General features: G+C 44.9%; 1 protein-coding gene across 16 annotated transcripts in view; it reads right to left on the reverse strand.

Annotated features, from left to right (window-relative positions):
• Positions 1 to 2,124: 2,124 nt before the first annotated feature.
• Positions 2,125 to 26,230, reverse strand: part of tcf12 (transcription factor 12) — a 367,875-nt gene continuing 343,769 nt past the window's right edge. For 15 of the 16 annotated variants that reach the window (XM_038813403.1, XM_038813410.1, XM_038813409.1 and 12 more), the window contains 5 exons: positions 20,483 to 20,597; positions 20,187 to 20,349; positions 17,988 to 18,217; positions 8,185 to 8,335; positions 2,125 to 4,396 (listed from right to left, as the gene is read on the reverse strand). In XM_038813403.1, coding sequence (XP_038669331.1) covers positions 8,193 to 8,335; positions 17,988 to 18,217; positions 20,187 to 20,349; positions 20,483 to 20,597 — 651 coding nt within the window. In that variant the 3' untranslated portion in view covers positions 2,125 to 4,396; positions 8,185 to 8,192. The remainder of the gene's footprint in view (positions 4,397 to 8,184; positions 8,336 to 17,987; positions 18,218 to 20,186; positions 20,350 to 20,482; positions 20,598 to 26,230) is intronic. The other variant, XM_038813404.1, reaches the window with a different exon arrangement.

Consider the following 26,230-nt stretch of genomic DNA (forward strand, 5'->3'; position numbering starts at 1 on the left):
ACATGGACAAGACCATTTGGGAGCCAATCTGTCATTGCTGTCTGAACAGCAGCAACCTCATGACTTACTGAGCAGAAGATGTTGTTTTGCCTCGTCTTGAATTGGTCCAGCCACCCATCACTGCAGGTAAATATCATGTGTCCCATGACGATTCCAATTTCCTGTAGGATTGGGCTGGAAATTGGCATGTTGTCTGCTTGGACTGCTTTGAACCACGTTAACAGAGCTCTTTTTTGAAGATCAGAATAGGCAGCTGATCTCATCCTTGCTGGAGAGAATGCTAGTTTGTTGAGCTGGTCCAAGGTGTTCTCCTTGGCTTTCAGACTGACTAGTGGATGCCGAACCTGTCTGCACTGTCTAATTTTCACTTCCATGCCACCATTTTCCACTCAAAACCACCTTCTTTCTCTCAGATCGACAACACATTTAATTTTCTCATAGGTTGGCTATATACTTGTGCAAATCACTCATGGAGAAATTTGAGCTTCTTTGCTACTCTGATTTTGCCATTATTTCTCTTGACAGCACCAGCAAAACCAGATCAGTGTTCAATTTTGGCTAATTAGGAACATTGTTCTGTAGTTTTTGTTACACCATTAGTGGGAATGGTTGTTAACTGGCACACGCGAATGTTATGTCAATTGAATTTGACTCATTGAGATTTCACTTTATTTTGTGTCATAAATAACAATTATTTGCTGAAAGATCCAAAATGAAATAAACAATCCAGGACAGCTGCTTTTTGCGTTTAAAACAAAATACTGGGGCAGTCATGGATAGGCATCCCACCAGCATTCCAGGCAACTGGTAATATCTTTATTTTTAAAATATTAATTGAAGGGATGTGGGCATCGCTGGTTAGGCCAGCATTTGTTGCCCATCCCTAGTTGCCCTCCAGAAGTTGGTGGTGAGTTGCCTTCTTGAACCACTGCAGTGCTTGAGGTGTACGTAAATACTCTGTGCTGTTAGGGAGGGAATTCCAGGATTTTTCCCCAGCTACAGTGAATGAACGGCGACATATTTCCAAGTCAGGATGGTGAGTGACTTGGAAGGGAACCTCCAGGTGATGAGGTTCTCAGGTATCTGCTGCTCTCATCATTCTAGATGGTAGTGGTCGTGGGTTTGGAAGATGCTAAGGAATTTTGGTGAGTTACTGCAGTGCATCTTGTAGGTGGTACACACAGCTGCTACTGTTCGTCGGTGGTGGAGGCTTTGAATGTTTGTGGAAGGCGGAGAAATCAAGCGGGATTTGTCCTGGATGGTGTCGAGCTTCTTGAGTGCTGCTGGAGTTGCACTCATCCAGGCAAGTGGAGTATATTCCATTATACTCCTAACTTGTGCCTTGTAGATGGTGGGTGGGCTGGGGGGGTCAGGAGGCGAGTTACTTGCTGGAGGATTCCTAGCCTTTGTCCTGCCCTGGTAGCCACAGTATTAATGAGGCTAGTCCAGTTCAGTTTCTGACCAATGGTAACCCCCAGGATGTTGATTGTGGGGGATTCAGAGATGGGAATGCCACTGAATGTCAAGAGGCGGTGGTAAGATCCTCCCTTGTAGGAGATGGTCATTTTCTGGCACTTGTGTGGTGCGAATGTAACTTGCCACTTATCAGCCCAAGCCTGGATATTGTCTAGGTCTTGCTGCATTTGAACATGGACTGCTTCATTATCTGAGGAGTCATGAAATTGTGCAGTCATCCGCAAACTTTCCCACTTCTTTTTTAAAATAAATTTAGAGTACCCAATTATTTTTCCAATTAAGGGGCAATTCAGCGTGGCCAATCCACCTATCCTGCACATCTTTGGGTTGTGGGGGGTGAAACCCATGCAGACATGGGGAGAATGTCCGTTTGGAGTTTGCACAGTGACCCAGGGCCAGGATCCGAAACATTCCCACTTCTGACCTTATGATGGAGGGGAGGTCATTGATGAAGCAGCAGATGGTTGGGCCTAGGACACTATCCTGAGTAACTCTTGCAGTGATGCCGTGGAGTTGAGATGATTGCCCTCCAACCACCACAACCATCTTCTTTTGTGCCAGGTATGACGCCAACCAGTGGAGAGTTTGCGACAGAATAAATGTACCCCCACAGATTAAATAACAGATAAAATGTTAAACACTCATTGGTCTTGTTAAAAAAGATGGCACATTTATTGCTACATAAATGTTATATGTACATATTATGTTTTCTGTTATCACTGACAGAAATCTTTTACTTCTTGCTGTTGCGTGGAAAGAATCATCACAATACCTTAAATTTGACACGGGTACAAATTTGCATCAACCAACAATGAAAATAGGAGAACAAGATGTGAAGCAATTTATCTCAGACATTTAGCTTGTACGATACCCCATAGGTACTACACAGTTTAGCTAAAAACTACAATGTTCTTAGGATGCTATTTTACTTTCTGATATTAATGGACAGGTTCTGGTAAATAACCTACACTTCTGCTACCTAATATAGTAAAATAAAGTAAGAAACTTTCTTTACTGAAAACTTTTGATTTCAAAATCTAGAAAGAGTAATATTTAGGATTCAAGAGATTTTCTTACAAGATTATTGTATAAAAGACTAGCTACAGTGAAAAATAAGCCAAATGTTTTCTTTTTTTTTACTTTTTGAAGCAAAGCTTCTGGGCATAATGCAGTCTATCATAGCCAAAGGGAAAGAAAGCTCAGAAGAAAAGGCCAGTGGCATGTGATCACTTCAGCACGTTTTAAGCTCAAACAACAAACTGAAGAACACGGCCACAAAGATAGTAAATTAGGTGTTGACTGTTGTTGAATTAGTCGCCACGAACCAATTAAAAGAACAAAATCATACACAATTGTCAAAAAAACCTCACTTTCAGACAAAGTTCAGCATTGCTATCAGCCAGTCATGGCAACGGACATAAATTTTGTTCTGCGGTTGCCTTAATGCTGAGAACAAGGGAATGCACTGTTTGTTAATTCTGTTGAATCAATTGTCAACAATTGTAGACAACATTCAGATAACAGTAAGCGACCTTGTCAGATATTTTCTCTCCTATGTTCCTCTGAAATGGAAGACAGTTTACATGGAAGCTAAGGAACGCAAATCCAAATAAATGGGAACCAGCTGGGGAAGAAACAAGAAGAAATTGTATGCGATTTAAAAGACGCGTATGAGTTAATTCCACAACGGCGTCAAAGCTCAGGGCAGTTTGATGACTAGCTGGATCAGTCTCTGGATCCCTCTCCGCTGATTAGCCACGCAGATAAGGAGCTATCAAAAAGCAAGCATGGTCTCAGAAAGCTGGTGACGGTTGCTCCTTTTTCCCTCCAGAATTTTAATTAAGCTGACAGCACTACTTTGCTCATTGTCAACACTACTGGCCCTGGTGAACGAAGGATTTTATCAGCTCTGAATGCTGTTTTTTAAAGAGCCTGAAACCTTTGTTTTGCATCTGTGCTTAATTACAGCAAACACTTTCACATATACTAAATGTAGTATTAACTGCTTGAAAAACAAAGCAATTCTAAAATTAGAAATTTTCTAACTTACACTTCACGTTACAAGTTTTACTATGAAGCCTAGAAGCTTAAAAGTTTGTATAATTACAAATAAAACAAATAAGAATGGACATTTACTTGAAAGTTTGAAGAAAGCTAACCTTATTTCAAGCTAAACGATGCTATGGTCAGACTTGCCCTTTCTGAATAAAAGCACATTTTGCTATTGTAGCAAATTGCTCATCACAAAGGCATTGAACATTATGTAGGAAAAAAAATTGTGACCATGAATGTTCACACAAACAGAGAACAAGAAAATAAACACTCTAACGAGGAATATTCTGATACATGGAAAATGCTATTTGTGTGGCCAATGGAATGAAGAGGACAACAAAGACTCTTCCCTCCCTTTTTTAAGACACTAATAGGTTCTGGGAATGCTAGGGGGTTAGAGGTCATTACTGCTTTGTTCTCTGCAAGTGAACAGCTTTATCAGATACTAGCATCAGCCCAGCTGAGGATGAAACAACTGAGATTTTAACATTTCCCTTTCAAAGTAGACCTTATAGTTCAGTAGCAATAAATATTTTTTTTGTCTTAAATGCGTTTCATCAACCAACAAGTTTAGGCACAAGGCAACTTCCACAGTGGAATAATTGCAACAGTCTCTGATTGTGTGGAAGCAACACTGCTTGCAACAGACTGATATGTACGATTATTGGCCAAAATTCAGATTCGGGACAAATAGGTTTAGAGTGGGCTGAATGTGATGTCATATTGATCAAGAGATTGCTTCTGGGTTTCTGCTTCAAGTGCGTTACATTTTCCAACTGTGGCTTCATGAAAGAAAGTTAGTTGGCTGGGTCCTTGTATGGAAAGATGACTCATTTGTTATTTTACAAAATTGATCCAGACTTCTGACCTGCAAGAGAGAGAGAGAAATATTTAGTGCAAAAGCAAAATACAGCGGATGCTGAAAACCTGAAATAAGAACAGAAAATGTTGGAAGTAGGCAGGTCAGGCAGAGATGCTGCGCAAATATTCTGCTAACTCAATTTTCTTTCATTTTCTCAAGAATACCTTTGTATTCTTAACAGTCAAACATAACATACAGAATTCCCCCTGGCCTTTCCAACTGAAGATAAAAATTTGGAGCGTTACCACAAACAATTTACAACATTACAAAAGCAGTGATGAACCTACACGAGATGAACTGCAGCAGTTCAAAAAAGCAGCTACTCGAGGGCAATTAGGGACAGATAATAAATGCCAGCCTCGTCAGCATCACTCCCATCCCAAGTATGAATAAAAAAGCAGCTATATTTCAAAAAGCAAGTCCTCCAATGCCTGCATATAATTTGTGGTTTCTGAGGAAATGAAAGGTGCTAAATGAATAAAAACTTGAGGGAGAGGAAACAAGTCTACAGTCAACTAAAGGACGATGTATAACAAAGAACCCGTAACCTAAAGAACAGATGGTAGGTGGAAGGAGCGCAGGAGACTCAGCAACTCTCTGACAGATGTGCAAGGCTTCTTCAGCGCAATCAAAACCATCTATTGTCCGAATATCCAAGGACCCACCCTACTGAGAGCCAAAAACAGAGACGTGCTCAAAGACAGAGAGGCAGTCAATGCCCGATGGAGTGTGCACTTCGAGGACCTCCTCAACCAAGAAGACATCCTTTGACACAAGTGCCCTCAACACTTTCCTGCAACATGCTACCCACCATCATCTCAGTGCAATCCCAGCTCACCATGAGATTGAAAAAGCCAACCACAGCTGAAAAACAACAAGGCCTCGGACGTGGATGGAATCCCCGCAGGAATACTAAATTGCGGTGGCGAGGCACTCTTGACAAGAATATACAACCTCATCATCTTTGTCTGAAAGGAAGAGAGCATGCCTGATGATCTCAGAGACGTCTTTCTTGTTTCCTGTGACTATCTTCAAGAAAGGAGACAGGTCCAACTGCAGAAAAACCAGAGGGATTTTCCCTACTCTCCGCCACCTCCTCGTGGCTAATGAGTTCCTCCCCGAGTCTTAATGTGGCTTCTACCCATCAAGAGGCTCAATTGACATGATCTTCAGCATGTGGCCAATTCAGGAAAAGTGCAGGGAGGAGCAACCACCTCTGTACATGACCCTTTTCGATCTCGCAAAGGCTGTCGACTGTTAACAGTAAGGGATTGTGGAACATCCTCCTCAAATTCGGCTACCTGCAGAAATTCGTCACTATTCTCCGCCTGCTCCATAATGACATTCAAGCCGTGATCCTCACAGACCCAATACGTGTGCAAACTGGGGTCAAACAGGGCTGCGTCATCGCACAAATGTTCTTCTGCATCGTCATTGCAGCAACACTCCACCCCATCACCCTGAAGCTCCCCGCTGGAGGGGAGCTAACCTACCAGACAAGCAGAAAACTGTTCAACCTCCAATGCCTCCAGGCCAAATCCAAGACCACTGCAATTTCTGTCATCAAGCTGCAGTATGCAGATGACGCCTATGTGCACACACACTCAGAGGCTGAGCTACAAACCATCATCAATGGTTTTTACCGAGGCATATGAGAGAATGGGCCTAAACACCCAGAAAACAAACGCTCTCGACCAGTCTGATCCTGCCACATAAAACTGCTCCCCGACTATCAAGATCCATGGTGAGCCCCTGGACAATGTGGATCATTTCCCATACTTCATGAGCCTCCTCTCAGTGCATGCAGAAATTGACATTGAAATGAAATGAAATGAAAATCGCTTTTTGTCACGAGTAGGCTTCAATCAAGTTACTGTGAAAAGCCCCTAGTCGCCACATTCTGGCCCGTGTTCGGGGATGCTGGTATGGGAACAAGCGCCGGAATGTGGCGACTAGGGGCTTTTCACAGTAACTTCATTGAAATGCAGCATTGACTCCAAAGAGCCGGTGCAGTCTTCGGCCGCCTGAAGAACAAGAGTGTTCGAAGATCAAGGCTTCAAAACCAGCACCAAGCTCCTGTATGCATCAGAAACATGGACAATGTACAGCAGACACCTCAAATCCCCAGAGAGATATCACCAATGTTGCCTCCGCAAAATCCTGCAAATCCACTGGCAGGATAGACATATCAAGGTGAACATCCTCTCCCAGGTCAATATCCCCAGTATTGAGGTACTGGTCACACTCAACCAACTGCGATGGGTCGGCCACATTGTCCGCAAGCTCGACACAAAATCCCCGAAACAAGTGCTCTACTCCGAGCTCTGCAATGGCAAGCGATCACTAGGAGGGCAGAGGAAACTCTACAAGGACACTCTGAAAGCCTCCTAAACAAATGCAATATTCCCACTGACACACAGCAATCGCATGCCTTTGCACACACAAACTGGAGAAGCATCCACGAAGGTGGCAATCACCTCGAGCGTCGCAGGATGGAGGACGCAGAAGCCAAGTGTAAACTGCAGAAAGAGAGCACAGAATTCAGAGTGTCCCACCCACCTCCCTCATCAAACAGGGAATCTGCGGATCCAGAATTGGATTACTCAGCCACCGCAGAACCGATCTCAGAGTGGAAGAAACTCAACCTCGACGGAGACACAGTAGTTAGCATTGCTGCCTCACAGCGCCAAGGTCCTGGATTCAATTCCGGGCCATGGGTGACTGTCTGTGTGAAGTTTGTACGTTCTCCCAGTGTTTGCGTGGGTTTCCTCTGGGTGTTTCAGTTTCCTCCCACAGTCCAAAGATGTACAGGATAGGTGAATTGGCCTTGATAAATTGCCCCTTAGTGTCAAAAAGGTTCGGTGGGATTACTGGGATAGGGTGAGCGCATGTGTCTAGATAAGGTGCTCTTTCAGAGGGTCAATGCAGACTCGAGGGATTGAATGGCTTCTTTCTGCACTGTAAGGATTCTGCCCAAGAAGGAGGAAATAATTTGAGACGTTCTGAAGAAATGAAAGGTGCTATACAAATGTGTGCTCTTTCGTAAGGGTAATGAGTTGTTCATATTTTTCAAAACTAGCAATGTGTGAAGAGATATGAAGTCAAGGGGAGAGAGCAGAAAATATGTGCAAGATTTTTGACTAGGTATTTGTGGGATCTCAGTAGCTTGAATTGCACACACATGAAATTCACCAACATCCATGATTGTCATGGCGGGCATATATAAAGTTCAAACATGAGACTACAACATTACATTTGTATTTATTGTCACGTGTACCGAGGTACAGGTACATCTCCCCATTTCACAATTTCTATACAATATAAATCACATCACAATGTGACTCCTTAAATCAGCGGCGTTCAGCACAAACAGGGGACAGATGGAACAACACTCTTGGGGGTCTCCCAGGGGATCGGAGGCCCCCAGTTCCATGTCCTTTGGGAAGAGTGGTGCCTTGGCAGAGCTGGTGCCACCTGGGCACTCTGCAGTGTCAGCCTGGCACACTGACAGTGCCACCTGGGTGGAAGTTTGGCATTGCCAAGGTTCCCAGAGTCGCATTGAATAGCCATGTGTTTCTCCGCACTGCGAGTTCCGGGAAAAACGTTGCTAAACGTACTCGCTAGGGTACTTTGCTCCCTCTTGGGAGAATTGCGCCCTAAGTAATCTTTCATACAATTCAAAATGTCAGTAGCGTTTAATCCAACTGCAACAAGTTTTCAGAATGTCAATGGGTAGAAAATTGCAGAACTTAGAAAATGTGATACTAAGATAAATAATCAATTTAAAGGAGTACCTGACAGTTTACATATGACCCATAGGGTTGGTAGTGTCACCGAGTCCAGAGTGAACTGCAGGGTGTGCTGGTTGTGCTTCTGCCGATGCGGCAGAAGCCTTTTCTGCTTCTCTCCTTTTAAGGCAGGCTGCTTTTGGATTCAAGTTCCTCTCTACACATTTAAAAGAACATACATATTTAGACTAAATAAAAGTAATATATGTATAATAATTCATAGTTGGATTGCAACATAATGACTGTTATATAGTTTGTATTTCAGATGAACATCATCTGAAATACAAATGCATTATTTCCATGAATATATTCACTGGTTAAGATTAGTTTTGAGTTTCAAACTAGTCCAATGAGGGATATTTTGTTGGCCATATTGCTCAGATACTTTGGTTCACAGTAAAGTACCATTTCCAAGTAGCAGCACTTTGAAAGATACATTCAATTCATGTAGTATCCCTCCTAATATGCGACAGACTGCAGCAATGGATAGGCCACAATGGAAGTCTGCTGTATCACTTTGAAAGCTAATGCCCCTGAGTTGAACAGACAAGATAACTATTTTTAAAAATCAACTGCGACGATCAACTAACTTTTAAAGTGTGAGACCTACTGCTGCAACTAGTGGAAGTTGACTACAGTTCTAGTCTTGAGCTGATCAGGGGGCAGAGGATGTACTGCAGGAGCAGCGAAACTTCTGATGACCCAGCAGAGTCAGCAGTGGTAGCCCTCTCACTCGAGTCAGAAGGTTATGGGTTTAAGTCCTACTCCAAGACTGAAGCACAAAGATCTCGGCAGATAATTCAGTGCAGTACTCAGGAGGTGCTGCACCATCAGTGGTACCATCTTTCTGGTGAGACAATACAACAAGGCCCCGTCTGCACCCCCAAATGGACAGAAAAGATCCCAAAGCACTGTCTCGGAGGAACAGCAGAGTTATTCTGGCCAATATTTATTCCTCAATCATTTTTTAAAAATAAATTTAGTGTACCCAATTCATTTTTTCCAATTAAGGGGCAATTTAGCGTGGCCAAATCACCTCCCTGCACATCTTTGGGTTGTAGGGGCGAAACCCACGCAGACACAGGGAGAATGTGCAAACTCCACACGGACAGTGACCCAGAGCCGGGATCGACCCTGGGATCTCGGCGCCGTGAGACTGCAGTGCTACCACTGCGCCACCGTGCTGCCCTTATTCCTCAATCATCACAAAAACAAAATCATATTATCTAGCCATTCTCATATTGCATTTGTGGGATTTGGCATTACGCAGAGTGGCTGCCATGGTATCTTATATTACAAGAGTAACTGCACGCCATTTTCCTATAAAGCACTTTGAGACATCCTTAGATATTGAAAGATGCGATATAAAGTATGCCCTTAAGTCCCCAATATGAGGAATCAGCACGATGCCACAGCTGAACTATAAGAACTAAACAAAAGCTTTGTTTTTTTTATTTCACGGCATTTTATAATGAATACATTAAAACATTGTCCCAATATCAACAGTAATCTTTTTGCAAAGTAGGGCCCAGGCGGGAAAATGATCCGTATTAGCATTCCTCAAGTTTTGAACCTTGTACCAAACTGTACATCACATTTGCAGGTTATAGGAAAACATTGGATCGCAACTTGAAAATTGTCACCATTAACTTGCTCAAAAGTCTAGTCTCATCAAATGATCAGCAAGGAGCATTAATAACAGTTCAAATGGTGTGTTGATGACCCATAGATATTATTTCCTTTGGTAGCTGTTCGTAAGTGTGCACCTTTTAAATCACTAGAATCTTTGGTTAGATTTCGAACCCGGATCCTCAGCGCCATAGGCCACCGTGCCACTCTCAACAACTAAAATTATGTACATTGCTGTTTACTTATAGACCAGTTGATCATGGCAGTGAATTCATTGAAATTTTTTAATTAATTTACGCGATGTGGGCGTTGCTGGTTCGGCCAGCATTCGTTGTCCATCCCTAGTTGCCCTTCAGAAGGTGGTGGTGAGTTGCCTTCTTGAATTACTGCAGTCATTGAGGTGTAGGTATATACTCTGTGTTGTTAGGGAGGGAGTTCCAGGATTTTGCCCCAGCGACAGTGAATGAATGGCAATATATTTCCAAGTCAGGATGGTGAGTGACTTGGAGGGGAACCTCCAGGTGATGGGGTTCCCAAGTATCTGCTGCTCTCATCCTTCTGGATGGTAGTGGTTATGGGTTTGGAAGATGCTGCCTAAGGAACCTTGGTGAGTTACTGCAATGCATCCGGTAGATATTACTATTGGGCTGATTTAGCTCAGTGGGCTTGACAGCTGGTTTGTAATGCAGAACAAGGCCAGCAGCACATGTTCAATGGGTTTAAGTCCTACTCCAAGACTGAAGCACAAAGATCTCGGCAGACAGTTCAGTGCAGTACTCAGGAGGTGCTGCACCATCAGTGGTACCATCTGTTACCCGAACAGATGCGGGAATATGGTGACTAGGAGCTTTTCACAGTAACTTCATACTTGTGACAATACAAGATTATAAAAATATACATACATATAATATTGGGCGCAATCTAACAGAAAAGTTTCTAATTGTCATTTGTGGAGGGTATTGCTGGGAGTTTGACCCTGGCTCTGTCGGCGAGTTCCCCATCCTTAGCTAACCACATTTAGTCATTTTCTGGGGCTCTGGGAAGATTCTCCCCGGTCATGCCCACACTTAGAATTATTTTCAGCCCTGGGAAGCTGAATTCACTGGCCAGACCAGCTTCTCAGAGATTGGGCCACCATTTTGAAAACATTCCCCGATCTCTTAGTGGGCTTGTGCGTTCCCCACACCCATGAGTTTTGTCATGCCCCACATACACGGGCACTCCCCCCCCCCCCCCCCCCAGTGATGACATCCCGCTATGGGGTTGCTGAGGGCCCCCCACCAACCATCCGGAAGCCCCTTCATGAAAATGAAATGAAATGAAATTCGCTTTTGTCACGAGTGGGCTTCAAATGAAGTTACTGTGAAAAGCACCCGTTCGGGGAGGCTGGTACGGGAATTGAACCGTGCTGATGGCCTGCCTTGGTCTGCTTTCAAAGCCAGCGATTTATCCCCGTGCTAAACCTGCCCACCTGTCCTGCATGCTACCATCCCCCGTATCCTCCTTTCATGGGCTTACCCTCTGTAGGCCCTGACTCAGTGCCACCCTGGCAATGCTCCTGCCTGTTGTGCCGTGCCAACCGAGGCACCTTGGCAGTGTCAGGGCAGCACTGCCAAGGGGCCAGCCTGACAGTGCCAAGTGCCCACGTTCAAAGAGGAGGGCCAGGGGGCCATCCTGTCCTGATTATGCAGGAGGCTCTAATGATCCGGGAGACACCCCCAGGTTCCGTTCCGCTTGGTCCACTTTTGTGCAGACCAGTACTGAACAGTGTTGGCTGGGGTCTGCCTGGGAAGGTCAGTAAATGGCGGGTGCCCAATGGATACCGGGTAAGCACTTGGTCCCGCCCATTGTGGGCAGGATCCCGATTGCTAGGTTTTGGTAGATCTCAAGAAGCGTACTGGCTGTCGGGAAGCCTGGGGGAAGTCACTCCCTGTATCAACTGGCTGCTTTGTGCTCCCATTTGCGTGCAACGTGGTTGGTAAGACTGTGCCCATTGTGTTTCAGAAGTCAGCGTAGACCCAAAACTGGATCATTAAAATTAATCACATTTTGGGCAAATTATTCATGCCAATATGATTCTGTTTACATGTTTACACGAGTGTGATCTATGACAGCATCATGACAAAACCCGATACGGAACAATCACAGGTTCCATCTACCGTCCGTTGGTATCAAAAAGTAGATAAAGTTTTCCCCAAAGAGATAAAAACTGTGAAGGAAACCACCAAATGACAAAAATATACAAATAAATGTTTTCCACGCTTTGTTCCCAACTGGGGTGCTGTTCAATGAGGAAATGAATTGGAGAATCAGCTATGGACCACAGCGTGCCTGATTTTCTAATCTGCCTAACTTTACAGTCATTTATGATTGGAAGCCACAAATTAAGCACTCTGACTTTCACATCAAACTCACTTGTGCTCCTCAGCAAGCCTCCATATATTTTTGTACAGATTAGAAGGACTGAACTAAGTTACACAATTAGGTTTGAACATAGCCAGCCACAACTATAGCCAGATGTGGACCCACCCTCCCCTAAACAATGGGTGATTGCAAACACATGTCTAATGCCACGTTACAAATATTAAATTCAGCAGAATCCACTTTTCCTCTTCCCCTATGTTTTACACTGCTATTTCCCTCTTGTTGAGGTCATGATTGCATCTGTATCAACAACTGCCTGGGCATCTCAACCGTTTACGTCCCCTGGGTCGGCTGGAGAGCATCATCACTACATTCACATGTGAATGTGGTCCTTCAGCCAAGCATCAATTCTGTCCACATGCACAATCTTTCAAGTAAAATTGATCTGAATGTTCGAGAAGAAGCCATGATTGATTTTGCCTCTTCCTGCTAATGCAAAATGATTTTTAAATAACCACCCGTGTTATTTTCTGGTTTCACAAACTACTGTGAGAATGTGGTTGCTGTCACCACCCCAACTTTGTTTTTGCACTGCTATAAACTGGTCTGTAATGCTAAACATACCTAGATTTTTTATGAGTCAGAACCCCCGGACGGGGGGGGGGGGGGGAGGAGATGAACCGATTCTTGGACCAACTGAGGTCCCCTAAGGTGGAGGAGGGGCGGATAGAGGGATTGGGGGCCCCGATTGAGATGGAGGAATTGGTTAAGGGTTTGGAGGGTATGCAGTCGGGCAAGGCTCTGGGACCGGACGGATATCCCGTAGAATTTTACAGGAAATTCTCAGAGCTGTTGGGCCCGTTATTGTTGAGAACCTTCAACGAGGCTAAGGAAAGGGGAACCCTTCCCCCGACAATGTTGCAGGCTCTGATCTCGCTCATCTTTAAGCGAGATAAGGACCCGTTGCAATGTGGCTCCTACAGGCCGATATCGCTCCTTAATGTAGATGCCAAACTGTTGGGCAAGATCCTGGCCACCAGAATTGAGGACTGTGTCCCGGGAGTGATCAATGAGGATCAGACGGGGTTTGCGAAGGGCAGGCAGCTGAACACGAATGTGCGGAGGCTCCTGAATGTGATCATGATGCCCTCGGAAGGAGGGGATGCAAGTGGTGGCAGCAATGGACGCGGAAAAAGCCTTCGATCGGGTGGAGTGGGAGTACCTGTGGGAAGTGTTAGGCAGATTTGGATTTGGCGAGGAATTCATAGGGTGGGTTAAATTGCTGTATCAGGCAGCGGTCGGAGTACTTTAGACCAGTGCTTCTCAAAGTGTGGCACGCGTACCGGTCGTCTGCCGGTACTTGGAGTGTTACAAGAAAAGGAAGAGACAGTAATCCTGGATTGGCTTGTTTCGCTCACCGGTCCCTGGCACATTGAAAAAAAAACTGCCGGTACGCCACATCAGATAGTTTGAGATGCACTGCTTTAGACTACATCGAGGAACGAGGCAGGGGTGCCCCCTGTCCCCCCTGCTGTTTGCCCTGGCAATTGAGCCGCTGGCCATTGCGTTGAGGGAGTCTATAAACTGGAGGGGGCTGGTTCGGGGTGGGGGAGGAGCATCAGGTTTCACTATGCTGATGACCTGCTCCTGTATATTTCGGATCCGATGGAGGGGATGGGGGAGCTCACGCAGACCCTTAATGATTTTGGGGACTTTTCGGGGTACAAGTTGAATGTTGGGAAAAGTGAGCTTTTTATGATAAATGCGAGGGTCCAGGAAAAGAGACTGGGAGAGCGACTGCTTAAGATGGTGGAGAGGAGCTTTGGACATACAGGTGGCTAAGAGTTGGGATGCCCTGCACAAGCTCAATCTAGCGCGGCTGGTGGATCAGATGGAGGAGGACTTTAAGAGGTGGGACATGCTGCCGCTTTCCCTGGTGGGCAGGGTGCAGTCTGTGAAGATGACGGTCCTCCCCAGGTTCATGTTCGACTTCCAGTGCCTTCCCATCCTCATCCCGAAGTCCTTCTTCAAGCGGGTGAACAGGATTATCACGGAATTTGTGTGAGCAAACAAGACCCCGCATGTTAAGAGAGCGCAGTCGGGGGGGTTGGGTGGACGGGCGCTGCCGAACTTCTGCAGCTATTACTGGGCAGTGAATATATCCATGATTCGGAAATGGGTAGTAGAGGGAGGGAGGGAAGGGGGGGGGGAGAGGAGAGGAGAGGGGGGGGGGGGGGGGGCGGCGTGGAAACGGTTGGAGGAGGCGTCTACCAGGGATACTAGCCTGGGGGCATTGATAACGGCACCGCTGCCGCTCCCGCCGACATGGTACACCACAAACCCGGTGGTGATGGCGACACTGAGGTCAGTGGAGACGGCGCAGGGAGGAGGTAGGGGCCTCAGTCTGGACCCCGATATGGAACAATCACAGGTTCCTTCCAGGTAGAATAGACGGTGGGTTCCAAAGCTGGCACAGAGCGGGTATTAAAAGGATGGGGGACTTGTTTATTGACAGGACTTTTGCTAGCCTGAGGGCGCTGGAAGAGAAATTTGGGTTGGCTCCAGGGAATACCTTTAGGTACCTGCAGGTCCGGGCTTTCGTGAGGAAGCAGGTGGGGAATTTCCGCTGCTACTGGCCCGGAGGATACAGGACAGGGTGGTCTCGGGCGTGTGGGTAGGGGACGGAAAGGTATCGGTCATATACCAGAAGCTGCAGGAGGCGGAGGAGGCCTCGGTGGAAGAACTGAAGGGCAAGTAGGAGGAGGAGCTGGGTGAGGAGCTGGATGAGGGTCTAAGGGCAGACTCACTGGGGAGGGTCAATTCCTCCTCATCTTGTGCCAGGCTTAGCTTGATTCAGTTTAAGGTGGTCCACCGGGCGCACATAACAGTGGCAAGAATGAGCAAGTTCTTTGGGGTGGAGGACAGGTGTGTGAGGTGTTCAGGGAGCCCAGCAAACCATGTCCATATGTTTTGGGCATGCCCGGCACTTACAGAATTTTGGAGAGGCTTTGCAAAGGCTATGTCCAAGGTCTTGGACACTCGGGTAAAGCAGAGTCTGGGGATAGCGATATCTGGGGTGTCAGAAGATCCGGGAGTGCCGGAGTCTTGGCCTTTGCCTCCTTGGTAGCCTGGAGACAGCTCTTGTTAATGAGGGAGGGACACGAAACCCCCAAGTGTGGAGACTTGGGTCAGTGACATGGCTGGGTTTCTAAGTTTGGAAAGGATAAAGTTTGCCTTAAGAGGGTCCTTGCAGGGGTTCTAATTTTAAAAAACTTACCTAGATTTGCTAAAATAAAAGACTTCCATTTATATAGCGCCTTTCATGACCTTAGGTAAAGGGTTTTACAGCTATTGTACGTTTTGAAGTGGGGTTGCTGATGTAATACAGGAATTTTGGTAGCCAATTTGAATACATCAAGCTTGCAAAACAGCAATGTGAAAGTGGCCAGATAATCTGTTTTACTGCTATTGTTTGAGGGATAAATAAGAACCAGGACACTGGGGATAATCCTTGTTCCAGCTTTTCTTCAAGATAGTACCCGGGGATCTTTTATGTCCACCTGAGGCACATGGGACCAGGTTTAATGTTTTATCTGAAAAACAGTGCAACACGCCCTCAGTTTCCTCTGGGTGTGTCAACCTGGGTTGTGCATTCATGTGGGCCTTGAACCCACAACCTTCTGACACAGAGACAAGAGTGCTGCTGGCTGATCCTTGGCTGACACAGTTATTTTTTTTAGAACAGTACAGCACAGAACAGGCCCTTCGGCCCTCGATGTTGTGCCGAACAATGATCACCCCACTCAAGCCAACGTATCCACTCTATACCCGTAACCCAACAACCCACATTAACCTTATTTTTTAGGACACTAAGGACAATTTAGCCTGGCCAATCCACCTAACCCGCACATCTTTGGACTGTGGGAGGAAACCGGAGCACCCGGAGGAAACCCACGCACACACGGGGAGGACGTGCAGACTCCGCACAGAGTTACCCAGCCGGGAATCGAACCTGGGACCCTGGAGCTGTGAAGCATTGATGCTAACCACCATGCTACCGTGCTGCTATGTAAACTGTGTTAGTGAAGAATTGTGAAATTAAATGGAAAATCACTATTCAAGAGTATCCACTAAGCCTAGATGAGGAATGGATGGCAGTGGGAATGTTCTGCAGATGACCATACAGGTCAAGAGCAGCTCTATTTGTAAGGTACAGAGTATTCAGAAATAAGGCACTTCGGGTCACCGAGAACCTCTTGAGCTCCAAGTTAGCTCAAAATATTGAATGGTTCTTGGCTAATATAGCACTGACTGACCTGGTGTTATCTGGCATCGCAAATAGATATTGAATCCAGGAAAATGTATCGGTGTTATCTGGCATCACAAATAGATATTGAATGCAGGAAAATGTATCGCGATACTTGCATTTTTAGGCTATTAAATGCAAAATTTAAATAATAGTACTTAATGCAAGTATTTGGGGTTAGTTCATTCATTGCAGCAGATTTTACAGTATTGGCAATTACTAGGACAAGGGCAAAGGAGGTGGAACTGGAGTAGTTAGGAGAAGGTCCATTAACTTTAAATGAGGCAATTGTGCACTGGTAGGTTTTCATCTCCTACTTTCTGACCACTGCTACTTCCTTCTTTTGGAACATACAGGATATGATTCTGCGGGCATTATTTTCCCTCTGGTCCCTTCCTTTTTTATATATAAATTTAGAGTACCAATTAAGGGGCAATTTAGCATGGCCAATCCGCCTACCCTGCACATCTTTGGGTTGTGGGGCTGAAACCCACGCAGACACGGGGAGAACGTGCAAGTGAGACGGCAATGTTAACCACTGCACCACCGTGCTGCCCTCTGGTCCCTTTCTTTTTAAAAATAAATTTAGAGTACCCAATTAATTTTTTCCAATTAAGGGCCAATTTAGCGTGTTCAATCCACCTATCTTGCATATCTTGGTGTTGTTGGGTCGAAACCCACACAAACACAGGGAGAATGTGCAAACTCCACACAGACAGTGACCCAGAGCCGGGATCGAAACTGGGAGCTTGGTGCAGTGAGACTGCAGTGCTAACCACTGAGCCACCGTGCTGCCCCCTCTGGTCCCTTTCTTTATTTATTTTTTATTTATTTATAAATTTAGAGTACCCAATTATTTTTTCCAATTAAGGGGGCAATTTAGCGTGACCAATCCACCTATCCTGCACATCTTTTGGAATGTGGGGGCGAAACCCACGCAGACACGGGGAGAATGTGCAAACTCCACACGGACAGTGACCCAGGGCGGGATTCGATCTGGTCCCTTTCTTAAAGGTATTCTTTTTATGTAAGACTTCTGTTCACTGAAGAAATTGCTGAAGAGCCGAATCCAGTTTCAAATTGGCAAACTTCTCATGGACATTAATGTAAAGTGTGTTTGGAATCACTAGCTCCTTCATCAGGTGAGTGATAAAGGAGCTGTGCTCCGAAAGCTAGTGATTCCAAACAAATCTGTTGGACTTTAACCTGGTGTTGTAAGACAGTGCCCACCCCAGTCCACAGCTGGCATCTCCACATCATGGTTAATGTAACGAATTCAGGAGTAGGAACCTGGGCACTGGAATTAACTGTGGTGCTCTTACTGCTGCAGCACACTGGGGTCTGAACATGGGATTTCCCTAAACTGCATGGATCAGTTGCTCACTGCCTGAGGCAACTGAACTGCCAGTGAAAGCTGGCAATACAACTTTAAAGACAAATACATGTTGATAATGCTGGAAAAAATACTACTAGAATACTAAGTCATAAAGCCAACCTCAAGCCTACTGACCTCGGACTTGTTGTTCCAAGTTAAGGATGACGGTAACTGCCTGATGAAGAATAAGTAGTTTGGTTTGGGGTTTTTCACTCTTCAAGTGAAGTTGACACATTCGTCCTAGCTCTTTAAATGCTTCATTGATGTCTCTAACACGAAGACGCTCTCTGGCATTATTTGCCATTCTCCTTTCGCGCTCTCTTTCTGCTTTTTGTTCAGGATTTAGATCCTCATCTTCATGACTACTGTGCAGGAATATTAATATACAGTGTGAAATTGCAGTTAAGACAAATTATACAAGATGTTGTACAGAAGCCAGCACCAATGTCTATTACCAACAAAGGATAATTAAATATTTGAATGCAGGACTTCCGGTGACGGCAGGTGGGAGGCAGCCGCACATTGGAGGGCTCCCATTTGGGAATGGCATTTTCGGGGATTAACGCCTGGTCCCAGGGACTACAGAGGCGGCAAAAGCAGGGAGAAGGCACATGAAGAAAAATGTCAAAACCAAGTAAAAAAACGGCAGTGAAAAAAGCAGCTAAAAGTCAGTCGGGGAGTGGAAAGGTCACCACGGGGACGGCAAGGAAAGTGGAGGCTGGGGCACTAGGGGAGGCCGCATTGCCCACAGATGAAGAAATGACTAAGGTGATGGCCGTGGAACTCGAAAGGCAGTTCACAAAGCACATGGAGGCGATGAGGAAGGAGATGGGGGACGGTATTGAAAGTGCTGGTGGAGAAGGTGATTGCCCCGGTGAGGACGGCAGTATTGAGCACAGTGGTGGATGTGCGGGAGCAAGATGAGGCGCTGAAGGAAGTGGAAGTGACATTATTGCAGCACAGTGATCAAATTACCTCAATGGGGAAGGAAATGCGCAAGGTGATAGAGATCAACAAGGATCTGCGAGCCAAAATGGATGACTTGGAAAACAGATCCAGGCGACAGAATCTGAGGATTGTGGTTCTTCCTGAAGGAGTGGAAGGCCCTAGGCTGGCAGAGTATTTTGCTACTATGTTGGCGAAGCTATTGGGGGAGGGGGATGACCTCTCCCGATATGAACTGGATCAGGCTCATCGGTCGTGGAGGCCTGTACCAAAGGAGAGTGAGCCGCCAAGAGTAGTAACTTTGTGTTTTTGTAGGTACAGCCTGAAGGAGAAGGTCCTGTGCTGGGCAAAGCAGAAGCGAGTGGTGCAGTGGGTTGGAGCTGGTACACACATATATCAGAACTACATGGTGGAGCTGGCGAGGAGGCGGGCTGCCTTCAGCAGGGTGAAGAATGCGCTGTACATCAGTAAGGTGCAGTGCGGCATAGTATACCCAGCTAAGTTGAGGGTGACCTACAAATCCAAGGACTTTTATTTCGGGACGGCGGATGAAGCGGAGGAGTTTGTGGCTGAATTGAGAAGTGGACATTTATCGATGTAGCCTCATGTAACTGTAATTTTTCACTGCGGTTGGTGTATGTGCTAAATGAGCTAACATTGTATATGCTTGGACAAGGGAAGAGATGGGACTTTCGCTTGAAACAATGGTTCTTTGGGGCTTGGGTGTGTATGCTGGGGCTGTGTGCTACAGGGGAGTTCTTGGTTTTCCTGGGACCGGGCAAGGGAGAAAGAGACCCGGGCGGGGGCCGCCACGCTGGCCGGTTTAAGTCAGCCAGTGAACGGGAGTGAGGTGGGGGTAGGGGCTGTGGCCATCGGAACTGGGCCCGATGAGTCTAGCTGGGGTGGAAAGTTGGGGGGGGGGGGGGGGGGGGGGGGGGGGAGGAATAGACGTTGGGGGGAGGAGTTTTGTAAAAGGAAGTGGAGGGGAGGAGTCGGGGAGGGGAGGGGGGGCTCGCAATGCGTGGGTGTCATGTACGGTACTCTTTCGGGGATTGGATGTCATTGAATGTTTTGGGGGGGGAGGGGGGGGCAAGAGAGAGAGAAGAGAAACTGGTATAGGTCCATGGTGATCATACGCGATTCCTGGTTCCTTTTTTTCCCCTGTTTTTTTTCCCCCTTTGTTTGTCCCGTCATGGGAGGGTTTGTTTTATATTGCCGTGGGGGTCGTTGTTTGGGGTGGTGGGAAGATGGGATCGTTGCTGTTGAGAAGGTATTGACTTTGTATTTGTTACCGTTTACTGCTTGTGGGTGGGGTGTAAATTTTGAAGAAAATGTGAAAATGGAGAATAAAAATATTTTACAAAAAAAGACATTTGTATGCAGTCTTACCATGACCTTCCTCGGGACTGCACCTTGATGTCTTTCTGAGATCCTTCATCATCTGATCTCTTGTCTTCAGATGAGAAAGAGTCATTTGTGTTCTCGTCTTTGTCTTCTGTTTTGACTTCTGCTGGACCCAAGGCAGAAGATTGACTCTGTAAACTCGATAGTCCTGTCCAAAAATATAAGCGCCCCGAGGTCAAATGCCATTTCTAATATCAAGCGATATAATTTACTTGGGAAGATTTAGAGTTCATATTCAGTAAAATAATGTCATTTTGAATTAGGTTGCTATAAAGAGATACCTCTGTAGTTATCCTGCGCTTGATGATTTAGTTCTGCACTTGAAGCGGGTACTGCATTGGGGAGGATCGAATGGCTGTTATGGAGACTGACAGATTCACCCCGATGAGAACCAACCTACAAAAGATGACAATTTATTCTACTATTGCCTATGATTAAACTAACATCCAGTTACAATTTTTAAATATAAAAATGTAAAAAGATCATTACTGTAGCTTCATGTGGAAATTTATAAAACTGAATTTGTGCTTAATAAGTACACCCAATTTTGTATTATCATCTGTGGAATACATTGAAGTAGGCTCCATTATATAGTGCAATACTGTGAAATACATACTGGTGGCAGTTTTCAGATTGATGATGAAATAAAAGCACTAGTGCAACATATCTGCATTAAAGTACAACTAATAATCTGATTAAGGATGATCTAAAGTGCATACAAGTGTTTTCTATTACTTAATTTTCGACTTTCCCCAAGTCAAATTGCCACAGTACTCTCCTCAGCCTGGACAACAGGCCCCAAACATTCCCAACTATACACAGTGCAATTTGCAAACTGGAGCAGTGCGCAAGGGCTGCACTCAATGCAACAGAAATGAAACACAGTCCAGAGAATAAATGTAGTTAAGGAATAGGATTTTGAACTGGGGCTCAAAATTAGGAGTATAACAATCAAACTGTAGCTATTGAGACGTGCAAAACTTTATGACCTGAAACAAAAGAGTGAAAAATAACTAGATAGGGAATTTATATATTATCACAGTAGCACAAGTGGATAGCACTGTGGCTTCACAGCGCCAGGGTCCCAGGTTCGATTCCCCGCTGGGTCACTGTCTGTGCGGAGTCTGCACGTTCTCCCCGTATCTGCGTGGGTTTCCTCCGAGTGCTTTGGTTTCCTCCCACAGTCCAAAGACGTGCAGCTTAGGTGGATTGGCCATGCTAAATTGCCCTTAGTAATCAAAAAGGTTAGGAGGGGTTATTGGGTTACGGGGTTAGGGTGGAAGTGAGGGCTTAAGTGGGTCGGTGCAGACTCGATGGGCCGAATGGCCTCCTTCTGCACTGCATGTTCTATGTTATGTTTATAGCAGCTCCATTTAAACTGATTTGCTGACAATATTATGTATTTAAGCAAAATACCAATGCTACTTTAATGCAGCACAACAGTTGCAGTGCCGATCCATTTTATATAACAACAGAACAACTAGGAGCAGGAGTAGGCCATCTGACCCCTCGAGCCTGCTCCGCCATTCCATGAGATCATGGCTGATCTTTTGTAGACTCAGCTCCACTTTCCAGCCCGAACACCATAACCCTTAATCCCTTTATTCTTCAAAAAACTATCTTTACATTAAAAACATTTAATGAAGGAGCCTCAACTGCTTCACTGGGGAAGGAATTCCATAGATTCACCTTTTGGGTGAAAAAGTTCCTCCTAAACTCAGTCCTAAATCTACTTCCCCTTATTTTGAGGCTATGCCCCCTCGTTCTGCTTTCACCCACCAGTGGAAACAACCTGCCTGCATCTATCCTATCTATTCTCTTCAAATCATTTCAGGGGCTTGTTTAGCTCACTGAGCTAAATCGCTGGCTTTTAAAGCAGACCAAGCAAGCCAGCAGCACGGTTCGATTCCCCTACCAGCCTCCCTGGACAGGCGCCGGAATGTGGCGACTAGGGGCTTTTCAACTTCATTGAAGCCTACTCGTGACAATAAGCTATTTTCATTTCATTTTCATAATTTTATATGTTTCTATAAGATCCCCCCCGCATCCTTCTAAATTCCAACAAGTACAGTTCCAGTCTACTCAACCTCTCCTCATAATCCAACCCCTTCACCTCTGGGTTTAACCTAGTGAATCTCCTCTACACACCCTCCAGCACGTCCTTTCTCAGGTAAGGAGACCAAAACTGAACACAATACTCCAGGTGTGGCCTCACTAACACCGTATACAATTGCAGCATAACCTCCCTAGTTTTAAACTCCATCTTTCTAGCAATGAAGGACAAAATTCCATTTGCCTTCTTAATCACCTGTTGCACCTGTAAAACAACTTTTTGCGACTCATGCACTAGCACACCCAGATTTCTCTGCACAGCAGCATGTTTTAATATTTTACCATTTAAATAATAATCCATTTTGCTGTTATTCCTACCAAAATGGATTACCTCACATTTAGATAGATAGAGAAATACAGCACAGAACAGGCCCTTCGGCCCACGATGTTGTGCCGAACCTTTGTCCTAGGTTAATCATAGAATTTTGGACACTAAGGGCAATTTATCATGGCCAATCCACCCAACCTGCACATCTTTGGACATTGTATTCCATCTGCCATACTCTAGCCCATTCACTTAACCTATCCAAATCTCTCTGCAGACTTCCGGTATCCTCTGCACTTTTTGCTTTACCACTCATGTTAGTGTCGTCTGCAAACTTGGACACATTGCCCTTGGTCCCCAACTCCAAATTATCTATGTAAATTGTGAACAATTGTGGGCCCAACACTGATCCCTGAGGGACACCACTAGCTACTGATTGCCAACCAGAGAAACACCCATTAATCCCCACTCTTTGCTTTCTATTAATTAACCAATCCTCTATCCATGCTACTACTTTACCCTTAATGCCATGCATCTTTATCTTATGCAGCAACCTTTTGTGTGGCACCTTGTCAAAGGCTTTCTAGAAATCCAGATATACCACATCCATTGGCTCCCCATTATTTACCGCACTGGTAATGTCCTCAAAAAATTCCACTAATTTAGCATGACCTGCCCTTTATGAACCCATGCTGCGTCTGCCCAATGGGACAATTTCCATCCAGATGCCTCGCTATTTCTTCCTTGATGATAGATTCCAGCATCTTCTCTACTACCGAAGTTGAGCTAACTGGCCTATAATTACCGGCTTTCTGCCTACCTCCTTTTTTAAAGTGGTGTCACGTTTGCTAATTTCCAATCCACCAGGATTGATTAATTATTACACATTTAAAGTCCTTCCACGGAGCATCATAAAACGGAAACTCTTTTAAAATCTGTTTGAGATGTTGGAATTGCAAAGCGACAGTTACAATATGCAAGAAAAAAAACTCAAAGAAAAACAAAATCATAAAAGATAGCAGTACACTACACACAGGAATAATAAACTTAATGTACACGCTTATAATTTAACTACATATTTATTTAGGTCTTTCATTTAGCAAAACACCCCAAGGCACTTAGCAGGACCATTATAGCAGGACCATTATGGTTCTTATGTTCTTAAAACAAGATTTGACACCGTGCAACATATGGGGATCAGATGACCAAAGGTTTCATCAAAAAGGTAGGTTTTATGGAGCATCTTGAAAGAGGAAAGGTAAATAGAGAGGTGGGTAATAGAAAAACCCAGAGCTGAGGGCAAATTAATGCAGAGGCACTGGTGGTGGATCAATTAAAATTGGGGTTCTCAAGAAGCAAAAAATTAAATGAGCACAGATATCTCAGAGGGTTGTAGGAAATTGCAGAAAGAGGTGGTTTAAACCACGCCGACGGGAAAGGCCCATCAGCGGTGGGACTACGGCCCATCGCGGGCCGGAGAATCACCACGGGGGGGGGGCCCGCCGACCGGCACGGCGCAATTCCCGCCCCCGGGGGGTCGGAGAATTCCGCCCAAGGTCATGGAAGGATTTGAAAACAAGGGTGAAAATGCTTAAAATCAGGATGTTTGCTTGACCGGGGGCCAATGTAAGTCAGCACGCACAAGGACATGTTGAGAGTTAAGGCACAGCAGCAGAATTTTGGATGGCTTCAAGTTTACGCAAGGCAGAATGTGGAGGGCAGCCAGGAGTGCACTGGAATAGTCAAGGCCAGAGGTAACAAAGACAAAACTTTAGGTTAACAGGTGTATGGAAATGGAGTGAAGTTAGGCAATGTTGTGGCGGTGGAAATCGGCAGTCTTAATGATGGCATCAATGTGGTCAGAAGCTGATCTTGGGGTCAAATATTTTTTCCCATAAATTTTTTTTTTAAAAAAAGAGTGCCCAATTATTTTTTTTCCCAATTAAGGAGCAGTTTAGCATGGCCAATTCGCCTACCATGCAGATCTTTAGGTTTTGGGGGTGAGACCCACGCAGACACAAGGAGAATTCTTGGGGTGAAATATGACACCAAGGTTTAGCCTCAGGACTGTTGCTAAGACTGTTGCTGCAGAGACTGATGGAGTTGCTAGTATTTTGAAAGTAGTTATTCTTCATTTGTTCAATTACAAATGCTCTCAGTCCAATATATTCAATATTGAACCAGACCATTCTATAATTTCATAAATACTAAGACTTGGGGCCTTTTATGGCTCCCCTTCCAACAGAGTTAGGAATAGGGATCAATAACAATGGCTTTAGTCTTCCCAATATATAGTTGGAGGAAGTTTCTGCTCATCCAATATGAGTTGTTGGATAAGTAATCTAATAATTTAAGCAACAATGCATAGTTAGCAGTTACTTATTCCTACTCCCGCCTGGGTGGATGGTAGAAGCAGGATGCCTCACATCCTTTAAAAAGTACCTGAATGAGTACTTCGCACACATTCAAGGCTATGGGCCAAGTGCTGGCAAGTGGGATTAGGTGTGGTCAGGGCCTTTCGTGTGTCGGTGCAGACTTGATGGGCTGAAGGGCCTCTTCTGCACTGTAGCATTCTGTCATTCTGTAAATGGGACATTCTGACAAGGTGTGTAGCTACTGTGTATTTCTTGTTTTGTTCTTAAGCCAGAGAGGTTAATTCACATCTATGCTAGTTGGGGTAGTTACAATCAAGACATTCAAGACCAGGGAAACAAATCATTGAACACTGAATTAAAAAGGTCTCAGGCAGGACTTTCATGGTTCTGAAGATTCAATTCAATGTATTTAGGTTCAGTGGATATTGCCCCTTTTGGAGCAATAAAAATAGATAATCAATGTTATAGCAAAGGGAAAGGACAGTTGCAGCTGATGCACTTGAGGGAGGGGATTGCTCCTAGTCTCCCACAACTGCCCACCCAATACAATAAAATGAGGAGAGTTTCAGTTGTCCTTGCTGGTTACTGGCTTGATGGATTTGGAAGTGCAAACAAAACAATCTTGCATTCCTCACGAGAAACTGTTCAAGATCAGCGAAATTAGAATTAGGACAAGCTCACAAAGTCCACAGTAATTGACATAGAATACAACTGTAAAAGCAGCTTCAGATTAACTAATTAACAAGAAGTCTTACCTGAAACCTAATAACCTCTGATGTGAAAAATGAATGAAAGGCTTGAGTGTTTTACAAAAAGTCATCCCGTTCAGAAAATATTTGCCTTCTAGAAAAGCAAAGGATCTAACCCAAGTAACCTTCCAGTAGCAGGGGAGCCATTCAAGGCCAAAGTCTCACCACTTATGAAATTATAGAATCATCTGTTTCAGTATTGAATATATTGGATGGAGAGCATTTTAAAAGAATAAATGAAGAAAATCATCTCTTTGAAAACACAGACCCTGCCCAACAGAAAAAGGAAATAGAAGGAACATTCATGTGCACTCAAGCTTTCTTAAATATCTACTAATCGTTAACATAAAACAGTCCAACTGTGGAGATAAAGCAACTAAAATCAGTTTTCAATAAAACACGAGCGCAATGTGAATCTAATCTTAGAAGAACTGTCACACAATCAAGTATTTTTCTAAAATTACAAGATAAAGGAAACAAAAATACTTTTAAAAGAAACAGGATAACAGAAGATAGCAGTTCCACAAG

The sequence above is a fragment of the Scyliorhinus canicula genome, chromosome 12 (assembly GCF_902713615.1).
Source record: "Scyliorhinus canicula chromosome 12, sScyCan1.1, whole genome shotgun sequence".
In the NCBI taxonomy this organism is placed as follows: Eukaryota; Metazoa; Chordata; class Chondrichthyes; order Carcharhiniformes; family Scyliorhinidae; genus Scyliorhinus; species Scyliorhinus canicula.